Genomic DNA, 14,867 nt, shown 5'->3' with positions numbered 1-14,867 from the left:
CTGCTGGGCCTTAAAGTTTGCTTTAACTTGCAGCAGCTACTTCTCTCATCCACTGATCTGATCAGCTCTGAACAGATCAACAGTTAATTGTCACAAATTGCTGCTTAGGAAAAAAGATCTCACAGAGCTCCACCCACACTGTATTCACAGACCCACAAAACCCACAGAATGATACAAAGGAAGGAAGACATGCATTTAAAAAAATTATAATAAAAAAATAATAAATAAATAAATATCCCAATTTGCAGGTGTTTTTAACCGCTGTTCTTCGTCTATGAGTTAGCTGCTAACTGCTACTAAAAGCTTTTGAAAAATCTCTCAGCAGTGGGTCACACACATAACATGTTGTCAAAAATCAGCATGAATTACCACCTTGAGGAGGGCACTAATGTCACACACACACACACACACACACACACACACACACACACACACACACACACACACACACACACACACCCGCAAGGTGTTTACCTGAGCTTCTCAGAGCCTTTTTCAGAGAGCTCCACTGCCTTTTTACATTCTTCCAAAAGGTCCCGCACACAGCCATGCTTGTCAGGGTAGAGGGTGATCTCCTGCAAAAAACACACAAACTCATTACGTGTTGTGACACATTTCTCAGGGGGAATGCAAGTGTGTGAATGAGTGTTAAAAGTGTGTGTTACCTCCTCTCTGAACTGGCTGTTGAGCCATATGGATTTAAAACTCCTCCTGTTCTCAAAGTCTGTTATCTTCATCTTTAACTGTGGATGCAGCAGGACAGAGAAACAATCAGAAGAGAAGCTGCGCTGTGAGCTCCACGCAGGAAGCTGTTAAGTGTTAATGGTGGGCGAGCAGTGCTGTGGTCAAATGTGTTTCCATAATTTAGATCCGACTAGTTCCAATCAAAATTGAATGAGTGGTCCAGCTGTGTGCAGACAATACAGCAGTTTATCATTTGCAGAAAGATCTCCCTTCACACTCGTCTGTACAGCTACAAATAAGTTCTTTAAACTGCCACGGAGACGGCCGGAACAAACTTTTATTTAGAAAACAATACTGATGAAAGGTGATAAATGCCTGACTCATCTTTTTTGAAAATTTGTCTTTTTCTGATACATTAGCTGACGGCTATAATCTGGCGCTGATCAGCGTGCTGTAACAGCCTGGCTTTTTATAACGGTCTCAGTGATGCTGAGCCCCTCACGTTTTTTTTCTTTTCTAAGGATTTTTTTTGGGCGACTTTTCCTTTTTTTGGGGACAGTTGTAGATTGACAGGAAATGAGGGAGAGAGAGGGGGAACGACACACAGCAAAGGGCCACAGGCTAGAATCGAACCCAGGCTGCTGTAAAGGCCTCAGCATATGGGGCGCACTCCTTACGTCACTGGATTTTTTTCCCCTTTGTCCAGTAAGATAAATTGAAAGGGGGCGCCGAATAGCTCAGATAGTAGAGTGGGCACCCCATATACAGAGGCTGTGTCCTTGTCCCAGCAGCCACAGGTTTGATTCAGCCCTCTGAACTTTCAGGAAAGCAACTTTGAGTAAGAGAAATGATAAAGCATAAATCAGACCTCATTTTGACAGAAGTTCACATTAGGAGTTATTAATGATCATATTTTCACAATTAAACTATTATTCGTTTGGTTGATGAAACATCAGAAAACAATTATAAAAAAAAGGCCCATCACAATATTTTGGAACAGAAGTTGAACAGTCACGCCAAAAATATTCAATTTACTATAATGTAAGAAAAAAGATGCAGCGAATTCACACATTTGAGAAACTTGTGTGAGTGAAATGAGCAACATGAGAAAGTGTGAAAAACAGTAAATTAAAAAAGAAAACCACAGATAACAAAAATTATTTGAGACATTAAAGCCACTTCTTTTTGGCGCAGAAGCGGCGGTCCTGGGCCAAAATATACTTCCAAAAACATGTAGGAAAGGAAACAAATACACTACATATAACACCCCCTAGAAGTCCCAGAGTTGGCAGACACTTCCTACCTGCTGATAGTAGAGTTTCTTGGGCTGCCGAGGTTTGAAGAATTGCAGCAGGTCCCGCAGCGTTCCCTCATAGTTGTGTCTGAGAGGATTCCCTGGACCGTCCCTGTACCTGGCCACCACACCACCAGGCAGGGGGGGAGGACAACCAAGGGGACAAAGGAAAGATGACAGGAGAAGAGAAACAGAGGGTGGAAAAAAATGAAGAGAAGGAGAGAAAAGAGGTGGTTGAACGGGAGGGAAAGACGAAAAATTCAGAAAGATGTCGAGGCAGAACAGAGGAGCAATGGAGGGGGGAGAAATGAGGACGGGAGGGAGGCAGAGTGGGAGGAGTTAGAGGAAAACAACAAAGAAAGGTGGGGGGGGACAGGTTACGCAACATTTCTACAAACAACTGCAAGTAATCAAATTAAAGGCAAACATGACACAAGCTGTGACAATGAAAACACGGTATATAAATGTACTGCACTATGCATTTCTTTCTATATGTCAAACAAGAAAAATATCTCAAAACAATTATTTACAAATGCAGAAACTCATATAAACAAGTGTGCTGGATCATAAACTCTTCAATAATTTTACCTTACATATATGATAATGTAATGTGTGACAACATAAATGGGTGCAAAGAGTCTAAAATAAAGTTACTTTTAGTCACCTGTCTTGAAATCTTTACCAACCTGCTCTTGTTTGTGATGCTTTTAGTTACTTCAGCACTGAATTGCCGCTGTTGGACTATCGATTGTGGATTTGTAAGCATCAGCAGATCATTGGTTTTATGTCTTGATAACTGTCATTAACATTCACAAACTCAAATAGTAGACTGCAGTAACCAGTGAGATATGACAACAATAATATATTTCACCAGTCAACTGAACAAACTATTAAACACAAAAACAGGATGAACGGGTATACCATCCAGCTGTAACTGCCGTGGCCTTGCAGATGAGCCATCCACCCCGACACAATTTAACAATTTATCTATCATTTGTCGTAATCCATATGAACCTCTTTTCACATCGGCATAAATTAGATCCACCGCACAGTAGTTATTTAAAAAGAAAGTGCACCACTTCTAAAGCTGGTTCACCTGTCACTTCTGTTATTTCCTTGTTCCAAAAAAGTAGTGAATAACACCAGGAGCAATTTGTTCAAACAAAATCTTGACTGGTGTGTTAACTGCACGCCAAACTGCCGCCCAGAGTTACCATATGACTGGTTGCTGACAAATGGCGTGGCATTTAAAAGGCTATTTTTTAAACCGAGCCCAGCGCTCACCTCCAGCAAACTTCATGGAGAACAATGAGGGTAAAATAGAATCACAGATCCGCTTTTAAGCAAATATTCTCTGGTCTAGCTCCACTGAAAACACAAAAACACTGAACCCGTCAGCATGTTCGTGTGTTATTCACCACCGAGCCTGTTCATAACCAGTTCAGACAATATTATGTTCACTTCAACTCACTTTAGCAGTTGAGAGAACAAACACATAACTGCCCTGCTGTTATTACAGACAAGTTAACTAACCAGACACTTGTCTCGTTCATAGACCCACAGCGGTGTGCTGCTGCAGAATGGAAAAAAAACACTGGAATGGATATTTAGTTTTACTTTTAGGCATTAAAACATAATTGTGGACCCGGCAAGGCTTCCTGTTGGCTTTGTTGCCCGCCAGACCTGAACAACTATAGGGAAAAACACTGCAGCTTTATGAAGCAATAGCAGTATTTCAGAAAAATCTGATCATTACTGTGATGAAACCATTTATCTTGATTTCTTTGCCACAATAATTGTAGCATGGAAATTTTATGCAGGTATATCCCTAATGACCTTAAAACCACATTTCCTCTTTCCTTCACTGTGAATCATCATTCAAACAACAACCACAGCAACACTGCAAGTTAAGCTTTTTAAGCAGGAATGATTAGTGCACAGCAAAAGCAATAACAAGTCAATAAAAAAACAAATACTAAAGCTTTTCCCCCGTCGCCTATTTTGTTTTTTACCATGTCTCGTCTGTTGCACCAGTTTTATATGACATATTTTTATTCCTCCTGGCCTGATACACTGTGAGAAAGACTAGTATCAGTGCTGTTTTTTTAATGTTATTACACACAGCTTTACTACATTCACACAGTATGCACTTTTTGGGTCTGTGTCAACACCACTGATCATATGACTAGTGCGTGTGTGGGTGTGTGTGTGTGTGTGTGCGCGCACACGTGTGTGTGTGTGGATGAGACAAGCCTCCTACCCCTGTGACTTGAAGAACTGCAGCAGCATGGGATCTGTGTTCAACCTCTGTGCTACTGTCTTGGCCACCTGACAAACAAACAAACAACACAAATGTTAGAAGTAGGGATCACCACAGGCCTGTCAGACTTCATCTGTGTCTGCTAACTGAAACACCAGCAGGGAGACTAACAGGAAAAACGAAAAACGAACATCTGAAGAGGAGATTTAAAATACATCAGGTTTAAAACTCGGCAGGTTTGAAGCATTTAGAGCATCAAGCAAAAGAACTTTTTTTTTTTTTTTACAACAGATACTGTACAGATACACTCCCTGATAGTGTTTTTGGAAACCAAAGTATCCCCAAAAGGCCCTTTCTCCTGTGATTTATACCTGATGTTTTGGAGTTTCACATAAAATGTCCCTAAATAATCAAAATAAATGATGTATGCCAGAGTTTCATTGACCACTCTAACACATGAAAATTAGATTGTTGAATCCATTTTTCAGGATGCTTGTGACATAAACGTGGATACATTTCTTTGCATAAAATCTCTTTGGACACTTCAGTATCAGTAGAAATCAGTATCAAATAAAGAGAATATCAATTTATTTTTGGAAGCTGATGCAAACACACTGAAACTGCCACCTTACCCCACCTCCCAAACCTCAAACATTCATTCAGAGCGCCTGAATCGGCCCTTACTTGAAAATAGTTCATGCGGTTAGAGAGCGTGACGACGAAGCCGGGGTCGTTGTGGATGGTTTTGTCACAGAAAATGACGTCCACCCGGTGGTAGAGATCCCGGAAATAGTCCTTGGCCGTTGGCAGCTCGCTGCTGTCGTTCTCTGGGTCGTCCCTTAGTGATTGGGCAGAAAATGCATAAATTGAGATACAGAATGTGCAGAGATGACAGGAGAGGGCAGAGAAGACAGCGGGAGGGAAGAGTTACAGGTGAGAGGTCGATAGAGACTTAAAGAAGAGGGTGTGAAACAACACAGTGCAAAGGACAAAAAAGCGACCTGCACCTACAGCCCCACTGGGTTGGTAAAAGCCAGGAAATAGTCTGCGCCATCAAGTGGGAAGAATGCCAGCTGTAATGTCTTCAGTATTTTCAGATATTTTGGGTTATCTGGATGTGTATTTATGTTTCCTTGTTTCTTTTACACTTTGTAATGTATTCTATATATTTCTTGGTTTTCATTATATTAATGTTTACTGAGTGGTTTCTTTTTCTGCTCTTTGTTGTCGTTTATCTTTTGTCATTTTTTTTGTAAAATGTTAATTGAGGGTTTTTTGCTTTTTGCTTTGCTTTTTTGCTTTATCCAACTAGATTTTATGCAGTTTTTAACTTCTGCACAACTAAACTAATGATATTTCTCTAACAATACATTTCACCCATGACAAAAGAAGGTAACTAACATACAGAAACAAGGCACCTGTTAGCATTACTGTGTCGTTTTCTGGCAGCTATGGTTGTTTGTAGTGTGTACAGCACATCAAACACAAACAAGCACGCTCACTTCATCTCGTAAAATAACGTTACACCAAACAATGCACACTTAATTCCACTGCAAACCACACCTACCGGTCATTGCAGCTATAGATGTCGCTGACTATTTACAAGCATTTACCACACCGTCGACCCTTTAGATGAAGGTAGTTTGTAGCTTGAGTTTCTCCTTCAACTGATTTGCATTTTAACAGGATTAGCTCAAGCTAAACACAAACAAATTTCCTTGTTTATATTTGGAAGGGAAACAAAAATCTTCACACACTTAAGCATATGGATGTCCACAAATCCTCTTTGATTTCACTTGAACAAACATAAATTACTGATACAAAATACAGATTTGTATGATTCACATGAGTCACACTTTGAGGTTGGGAATGCCTGAATTCCACAGAAAAATCACATCCCTTACTGACGAGATTTTTAACAAAGAACTTCCTCTAAATGCACAAACACTTCACACAACCCTCCTCTTCCACCTCTCTGTTGTTTCTCTGTATTTCATCAGAAATACCAATAAGAGTCCAGAGACATGCAGTTCCTCTGCCTGTCTCTCTGGTGTTTTATTACAACAAATATAACAGGGGATACTGTGCTAAATCAAATCATGTAAGCTCAGGTTAACTTGACATTTAGAATTTTCTTTCCACAAAACAGTCCATTTTCATTCACCAAAACAGATTGTGTGTGTCTCTGGGGTCTAACAAACATGCTGAAAGCATTTCTTTCCACATTAACCCTTTAAAGCCTGAGCAAATTGGTTTGATTTATTTCAAAACCATGAGATGCAGGCAATGAGCAAATGAACACGTGACCCTAAAATTAGAAGAAAATGAATAAAAAGTGACAAGAGAATTACCTGAAAATAAGCAAAAGACGAAATGTAAATAACAACCTATATGCATAATTCTTTTCTGTAACATAATTTTAAATGTATAATTATAATGATTATAAATGTCGTTTTCTGGACATTTTTCCTAGATTTTTGATAAAATAATTCTTCCCCCCTTTTTTAAAACTAATTTTCACCTCATTTTCTTGTCACCTTTTACTAATTTCTAGCTTTGTGGGACATTTCTTTCCAAGCTGATCATTGCCTTTTTGTTCCCATGTTTTTGAAAGAAACCGAACCAATCTGTTCAGTTTCAAAGGGTTAAATAGCTTGTGAAAGGGGCCTGAATGCAGCACAAGAAAACTGACGTCGATCCAGGTTTTAAAAGGTTAAACATTTATTTATTTATTCTCTTTAAAAACTGAGAAGTGTTTACATTCATGTTTACTTGCAGTCTTTTGCTTTGTTACACCTGGTACTGACATGAGTCTTGGGGGATCTGATCAGCAGGGGACGGCTCAAACGACCACCAACACACTGAAATCCAATCGATAAACCCACTTGCCGAGATGGTGAACAGCGCATTTGACAGCATATCATTTGTAGTGGAAACACTAATGAGTCTTGATGGACTCTATCATAACTTAAGCTCAGTGCAGGATGTAGGCTACTCTGGTGACAGTTCACTAGCGCTCTATAACTTTTACGATGAGTTGGAGGAAGTGCTGTGTGACAGTCCATTGCTTTAGCATATGGAGGGGGTTGTGATGAATTCTGCCGACATCAATATCTTTAGCTGTACTGAAACAACTGCTAACACGACAGCATGCTAGCGAGAGTCTGGCTGTCCTGAGCCCTTTGACCTTCTGGCATGAGTGATGTAGACAGTAACAAAATCTGAACACAAGTGCTCAGCTGGAGTCACATCGTAAACACAGGTATCAATTTGCAGAATTAAAATCTGACAGCAGGATGCAAACTTGTGTGGTCTTGCATGCACTGAGCACACCTTTGATTCTTTTTGTTTGCCCTGCTATAATGTTCACAGCTAACATCAAAACAACTCAGTCATGCAGTTGTTAAAATTAAAAACATATTGTGATAGAATTTAGCTCACACTCCACACATCCCAAATTTAACACACACACAAAACTGTTCTTACTTCTGGAAGACAATGATGTCCCCGTCCATGAGCTCATCCAGGGCCTTGTCCAGAGAGACATCATAGTCCTGTATCCGCTCTGTAAGATTGGGCTTTACTTCCTGTAATACACAAGGCATCATGGGAAATGTAGTCAGTATGACACTGCCTGGTAAATGCACAGGAGTATTCACTTAAGGATGTGTAAACGCGCAGCTACAGAAGTGTAAATGCGAGAAAAAGAGAGATGCTGCATGAAACAGAGAGTTTGTGAGATAAAGCTTGTGTGCTAGATAGAAGAGCACGAGTGTGAAGTAAGTACAGAGTGAGAACAAGTGAGAAAAAGACACAGCAATGTGCCAGTAAATACAAAAATAGATCACCTCATAGAGGATAAGGCTAGTTTCCTGCTGAAACCCTGCTCTCTCACACATGACTGGTAGAAGGTCTCCTGGTTACAAGGAGAAAAGAGCAAAACAAACATGATTTAATCTTTACATTCCAGACATTTTATGCAAAATATGACGTGCTGTGCTTAAAACAGACTTGGATGTTGCAGCTACTCACTTATTTTGCAGGAAATAGGTGTGTAGATATGTCCACAATAATTTAAGCTTCTGGTTTTGGGGTCATACATCTTCAAGAACAACATGACATCATCTAAAAAAAAGAGAGTCAACAATACATATGAAGGAAATTGCTTTTTTGACCAAAACTAGTGTTAAAGTTAAAATATTAAACAAGCAAAAAGAAGCTTTCTTTTAACTTTCAAGAGCTGTTCAAAGTACACAAAACTACGTAAATCTACTTTTATATTAATAAGCATGTCCCACAATTTTAACAGTAGTAGACCACTGATCATAATCTGTGAAGCAGCATTTATAAGTTGCTGTATGTTCTGCAGGAACACAAACTTAATACAAAGTCAGTTTGAAAAAAATAAAACCTTGAAAATTAAGTGGAGAAATGACAGAAATCATAATTGAGACTGACAGACTTGTACACCTAAAGGAGGAGTCACTGAGCTCTTTTAATCAAACTCCATTAACAAAATTAAGTGCCACAATTTGTGAAATGCTGCTGAAACTGACACTGAGCTGGATGAGAGTTAAATAGTGAGACTTACGGTCTTTGTCGAACTTGGGTAACGTGGCCCCGCTGGCTGCCATCTCTGGATCCACCGTCTCCAGAAATATTGTCCAGGGGTTCTCATTGTCGCTCAAGTCAATCATCTGAAACGCACACATGCACTCACTTTAAAAAATAGGTTACAGACAAATGTGGAACACCCTTTCTCATGCACAGACCAGCACACACATCCATGGACACAAGGGATCAAGTTCTGAACCAGGAGGGGCGCCATGAATCTGTGACTATGTTTACGTGCACAACGATATTTTGCAGCCGTGCGCACTCTGATAAACAATATTTTAGGGAACTTTTATCACTCTAAAATATGGAAAAAGTGGAACAGCTGGGGCTGTTTGAGCCATTTTGCTTCTTAGCATCAAAATAGGAATCTTCAGTCACCTTCTTGAAAAAGCTATCATAGCGATATTTGCGCCAACCAAACCAAAACCTTGTTCATATCTTTCATAATGTTTAAACCTAGATGTGATTCTTCTTCCTACCAGAAATGTGGGCTTTTTTTGGGGCATGCATCCCTACCCTACAGCCAAGCAAACTGTTGGCAAGTTGGCTTGTGTGCAACACCCAGAAGGCTGTGTGTCACGGTTAAAACCCCACTTTGAAGATGCATATTCGATCGTAAGTACACTTTAAACCCACAAACAGGTCTTTCAGACATGGACACTTACAGACTTGTTGCAGTCGGCCTCGTAGTCCAGCATGGCGGGTCGCTTAGTTCCGTTGCTTCGGGCCTGCATGGGCCACAGCCTCATCTGGTCCTGTGGAAAACCCTGCAGCAGATCAAAAGGTGACTTTAATTTAATTTGTGAGAAGCTGTAAAAAAAAGCTAAAAGGAGGAAATTGGCAACAGGATGGGAGAAAAACAAATGAAGGAGGTAACTGAAGAGGGGTTTACAGGAGAGGAGGTAACAAACAGTCACGGCAGGACTCCAGATTTTAACCATTCACTGCATTTTGTGACCACTTAAGACTGACATTTCCAAATATCATTTGTCCTGATATACTCTTAGCAACTGCTGATCAATGTAAGGAAGTATTCATCTGTATACATGTTTTGCTCTACACTGGTGAGTGGCTGTCAAGATTTCACATTATAAGCAAACAGGAAAATCAACAAGCCTTCTCTCTCAAAGCATCACATGCTGAGAGCACAGCAGTGACTTAATACTCGGTGTATGTGGGATGACCACATTTCAGTCATGCAGAGATGCATTAAAAACACACAGCATCCTGTATTTCTCTCATCTCACACACACTCCTGAGTATCTCACCATGGTCTGGGAGAGGGTCTGGACGAACTCTTGCAGCGTAGAGCTCTTCAGGACCTTGAAGACTGTGTACTTCACCTTCTCCTCGTCATACATGTCGTTGCCCTGATGACCACAGAACTGGTCCTCTGTTACTATCTGTCCACGGGAGTAAAACAACATGAAGAAAACAACCTTAGTGACTGACAGGAAAACTGGACACAGAAGCAAGAAATGAAAAGAGAATCAAAAACTTTGGGGAGAAGGCGACATAATGAGCAAACATTTCTCCATAACACTCCAACTGCACTTATTTATTTTTTCATTTCCACATATTTAATTTATAAAAACTGCAAGAGGAATGCCCGTATCTTGCACATAATTTCATCAAGCAATGACTTAGCAGTCAGTAAGTAACTAAGGGCACATAATACACTTTTCAGACTTAATCTTGATGACACAGTGTCGTGCACAAAAGAACTACTGGCGCGCATTTTGTCTAGACTGCTGAGATCAGTTTAAACAACAGAGAAAAGGAGTTTCTTCCTATTCTTCCTCCTACTGGCTCTCCAGAGAAAATAAAGTCTAAAAGTAATAAAGAGAAAATAGACATTTTATCTGACTTAGTTCTTGACCAAATAACATAAGGCAGAGCAGCAGACATGTCTGAACAGTATAAAGCTTTCTAATATTTAAACAAGCTGTTTCTCTATTATCACCTTTCTCACCATCTCAACAACATTGTGACAGCCACAGCTCAAAGAGCCCACATTCCTGCCTGCAGCTGATAGATCACCCTCAGCTAGAGGAAACAACTGTTGACTCATAAAACATAAAACTGGTAAATCTGGTGCCATTTAAGAGGTAAAACTGTATTGATTGGGTACTTGTGCATACCCATAATAAGCCTTTTATTGTCACAAGGCTGATTATTCTAACCTGCTGGTAAGATAAATTATAGTTTTCATCTAACTATGAAACACAGGTTGCCACTTTTCATTAGGGCTGAGCAATATGGACAAATGCATTATCACAATATTTTTAACCAAACATCTCAATATCAACATTACAATGATACTGTAGGGTTGACTATTGGTGCTTTCACAGATTTTTGGTAAATAAGCATCAGTAATGTGGATATATAATGACTAAGTGGATAAGGACAAATAAAAGAACAGCAAGAGGTTACAATTTTGGCTTTCAGTGTTTAAAAAAACGACATGATCATCAAGATAAAATGATTATGCTGTATTCCATTTCTCAATGATGCTCTTGTTTTGTCTCACATAAATCCAACGCACCCCTTTCCTTTGACCAGTGTGCTTTCGGCCATTCCAAAAAGCCCAAACTCACACTCAGCCAGGCTGCGGCCTGTGTGGCATGTTTAGTTCACCTCGAGCCAAAATGACAGAAAGAGAGCCTCTGGTCGACAACAAAGGTAAAAGCAATACAGCTGTCTGGAAAGACTTTGGATTCAAGAAGTCAGACAAGGAACAGAAACAAATACTGTGCAAGATTTGTTGCACGGTGTTGTCTGCACCACATGGCAATATGACCAATTTGTTCAATATACAAAACAATAAAGAAGCAAAAACTGTGAAAAGAAAAGCCTGTTTGACTGCTTTCACTGCAACACAGACATCTATGAAGGACACTCTTTATAACATAACTGCCTAACCATCCAGCTCTCAAAAATATAGACAAATAGACGCCATCACATTCTTTTCAGCAAAAGACATGTTCCCAGACAGTACCGTTAGCAACCAGGGATTCAAGAAACTGGTAAAAACATGTGTTTGGCGTCATCACATCACCATCTCACTCATGTTTCACTGACTGCCCTGCATAATAAATGCAGCGAGGAGGCTGCTAACGATGTGTCTACAGCTTAATACTTTGCCACTACAACAGATGTGGTATGTTTTAGGGATGGGCCATATGGCTTAAAAATAAAATTCACAATTTTAAGTCATTTTTTTCTTAAAAACAACAGAAAGCTAGCCCACTATGAACTATGGAAGCCCAGAGAGAGCGGCAGACAAAGGTTAAGAGAAAATCTAGATTTTCATTTTAAATTTAAACCACAAATTCGAATTAATCGATAAAATAAATGCATTGGTAAGCCCTGATATATATATAATTTATCCGTTTTTTTATGACATTTATCTTTTATTTGTTGTTCTGTAGAGTTATATTTAAGGGTCAAGAAAATCCACATTTAAAAAAAATCTGAAAACTCTTAGCACTTATGCACTCTTGCAGACTTAATGTAATGAGCAACACATCCCTCACATCACAGTATGTAAGATCAGAGCCTGCCAGAGCCCAATCTGCTGGTTTGGCACCACTAGTTCCACACTTCTTCAACAACTTGCTGCAACAATGTCAGTAAAGCCTCTAGGTTCCTTCTGCCAGAATGGCAGATGTATACTCCTAAAGCACCCGCAAACTCTGTAAAGCATAACAGCACCTAAGAGCACGTAACAGCAGTCGTGGTTTCCTACCTGGACCTGCATGTAGAGGTGAGCCTCTTGGCGCTCCTTCCTCTTCTGTGCCTCCACCCTTTTCTCCTCCTGCAGACGCTCAACCAGCTGCTGAGGGATATCCACGTCAGTCATTGGCTGGAGCACCTCGCCTGGGACACAAGGAAAGAGTGAGGATCACAGAGCAGACAGAGTGCAGAACAGTAACATTTCATGAGTAAATCAGTCACCAAAATGAAGTGGAAACAGGAATTAAATTTCCCTGCATATTTATGAAGTGTACTCAAGGACTGATTCACGTAGGCATTTGAGGGGAATCTTCATGTGGGGTTCATGTGTTGTTAAGGACTCTCTAGCACCAGCTTTTGTTTAATATTAGCCACAGAGGCGGAAGGAGAGGCAGTATGTCACTTACTGAGCTTGGACTCACGGATGTAGACCAACATGTATGCGTTGGTGCAGTGACGCACTGAGAGGTCATCGTCATGTCCACCATAGTTGTGCTCTATGGCCTCCTCCTTGGTGCACCGCGACACCACGTCATCATCAAACTTACACCACTGGAGAGATGAGGAGAAGAGAGGAGGAAGAGGGAAGAGGATACGGACAAGAGGGGATGATGAGGACAAGGGCAAATGAAGCCATGGAGGGAGATGGGAGAAAAAGAGAAAAACCAGAGAGCACTTAAGACAACCATTTATGTCAGGCTTTCAATCAGTCTCAAAACATGCAAATGATTCATGCTCAAGAGATAACTTTATGTTCTTATATCCATAAACTTCCCATTGTCCTCCCCTTATAAGGGTAACTAGCGCAGGGGTGCTCAACCAGTTGACCTTATCTATCATTCATAAAATAAACATTATACTTTACTTCAGTGTAAATGTGGGAGTCATTAGCTCACAGTAGGCGATTCGGTTTTAAATGCACGATTACTACATTTAACATTCTGTGTGTAAAAAAAAACAGATAAATGAACTGCACTTTTTACATTAGAGCCCTAATGCTATGGAACACCCTACCTGAAGAACCTAATACCTTCTTTTAATCACTCCTCAAAACCTACATTTACAAAAGTTTACTGTGTTACTTGTCCAGTTTATGTCCCTATTTTATAACTTTTATTTATCTTTATTACACTCTGCTTTATCTTATATTCTGAGATATTTATTTTGAAAGCATTAAGTAACTGTGCTTTATTGCTACACAAATTAAGTTTATTATCATTACAACTTACATTAAATGCCTAAGCTTAAGTGATGCAGTCACACCAAATCAACACCAGTGCTTTCTTTCATTTGAATGTGGGTAGTGTGGGAAGTGTGTAGGCTGTGACGGTGGGGTCAAAGGGGCTGCCGAAGATTATGGCGAAAAGTTGAAAAAGTATCAACTTTTAAAAGAAACGCAACCTGATGTCATGCTGCAGTGGTCAATCTTGTGACCAGGAATCAGTCTGAAAGACACCCGAAGACCGAGAGAACAAGTAATACAGTCACTTTCTATTGTTAAATATTACAATGAGTAAAAGAAATAAAGTATATGTAACACCTTGTGTGTCCTTTCCTGCAAAGGACAGCACTCGCTTGTTTTTGTGCACGTGCAGGTGTGTCTTTTGTGACAGAAACGATATTATAATGATAATCAAAAGAAATTCAACAGTTCTTTTAAGCCAACAAAAACAATCTTGTTGGACATAAACTCAGTCACTGAGAATGGGGAGATTGGCTTTCTATAGTCGGTCTAAACCCTCAACTCCCCCACAGATGGGGCATCGAGTGACACTCCCACACCGCCGCACAACCCTGCTGCTAATTGCCGCAGCTTGATTTGGTGCAAATGCAGCCTCCTGAGATAAAGTATTTATTTACCTCCTATGTCGCTGCTTCAACACCGGTCTGACATTAAGTGGTAAGATGCCCTTCTGGCAAGTAGCTTGTCTGACCATTAACTCTCAGCTTTGAGTCTGAGTGGGCAGCTCAGCAAATGCTCAGCTCAGCAAATGCTTCATTTGGAATAATTTGTCACTAAAGAGCTGGCAGCATCTATTCTTTATCCAGGCTCTGGCATTTATGTTTAAAAGGCCATAAGCAGAAATGACAAAGTTCTATGGATATTATTTCATGTAAGTGAGTATGACTTTAGTTGGACAGAATTCTTCGACTCTGATTGTTTCTGCGCAATCATCAGGTAAGCTCTTATCTCCAATGATAATTCCATACAATAAAATGTGTTATGCACTCTTCAAATGTGGTAAAAATCCTAATATTATAAACATGATTACTTTT

At 40.0% G+C, this 14,867-nt stretch overlaps 1 protein-coding gene across 3 annotated transcripts in view; it reads right to left on the bottom strand.

Moving 5' to 3' along the window:
• The window catches only part of usp7 (ubiquitin specific peptidase 7 (herpes virus-associated)), a 37,137-nt gene that overhangs the window by 8,223 nt on the left and 14,047 nt on the right, over positions 1–14,867 (bottom strand). For 2 of the 3 annotated variants that reach the window (XM_042504283.2, XM_042504281.2), the window contains exons 14-26: positions 12,998–13,142; positions 12,604–12,734; positions 10,124–10,258; positions 9,521–9,622; positions 8,830–8,935; positions 8,271–8,363; positions 8,087–8,154; positions 7,725–7,825; positions 4,923–5,076; positions 4,239–4,306; positions 1,988–2,096; positions 666–743; positions 475–575 (exon numbers count right to left, since the gene is read on the bottom strand). In XM_042504283.2, the coding sequence (XP_042360217.1) occupies positions 475–575; positions 666–743; positions 1,988–2,096; positions 4,239–4,306; positions 4,923–5,076; positions 7,725–7,825; positions 8,087–8,154; positions 8,271–8,363; positions 8,830–8,935; positions 9,521–9,622; positions 10,124–10,258; positions 12,604–12,734; positions 12,998–13,142 (1,391 nt within the window). The remainder of the gene's footprint in view (positions 1–474; positions 576–665; positions 744–1,987; positions 2,097–4,238; positions 4,307–4,922; positions 5,077–7,724; positions 7,826–8,086; positions 8,155–8,270; positions 8,364–8,829; positions 8,936–9,520; positions 9,623–10,123; positions 10,259–12,603; positions 12,735–12,997; positions 13,143–14,867) is intronic. The other variant, XM_042504282.2, reaches the window with a different exon arrangement.

This window comes from Plectropomus leopardus, chromosome 18, assembly GCF_026936395.1.
Source record: "Plectropomus leopardus strain MGB_pleo_1.0 chromosome 18, ASM2693639v1, whole genome shotgun sequence".
In the NCBI taxonomy this organism is placed as follows: domain Eukaryota; kingdom Metazoa; phylum Chordata; class Actinopteri; order Perciformes; family Serranidae; genus Plectropomus; species Plectropomus leopardus.
This window is presented reverse-complemented; position numbering and strand designations above follow the sequence as displayed.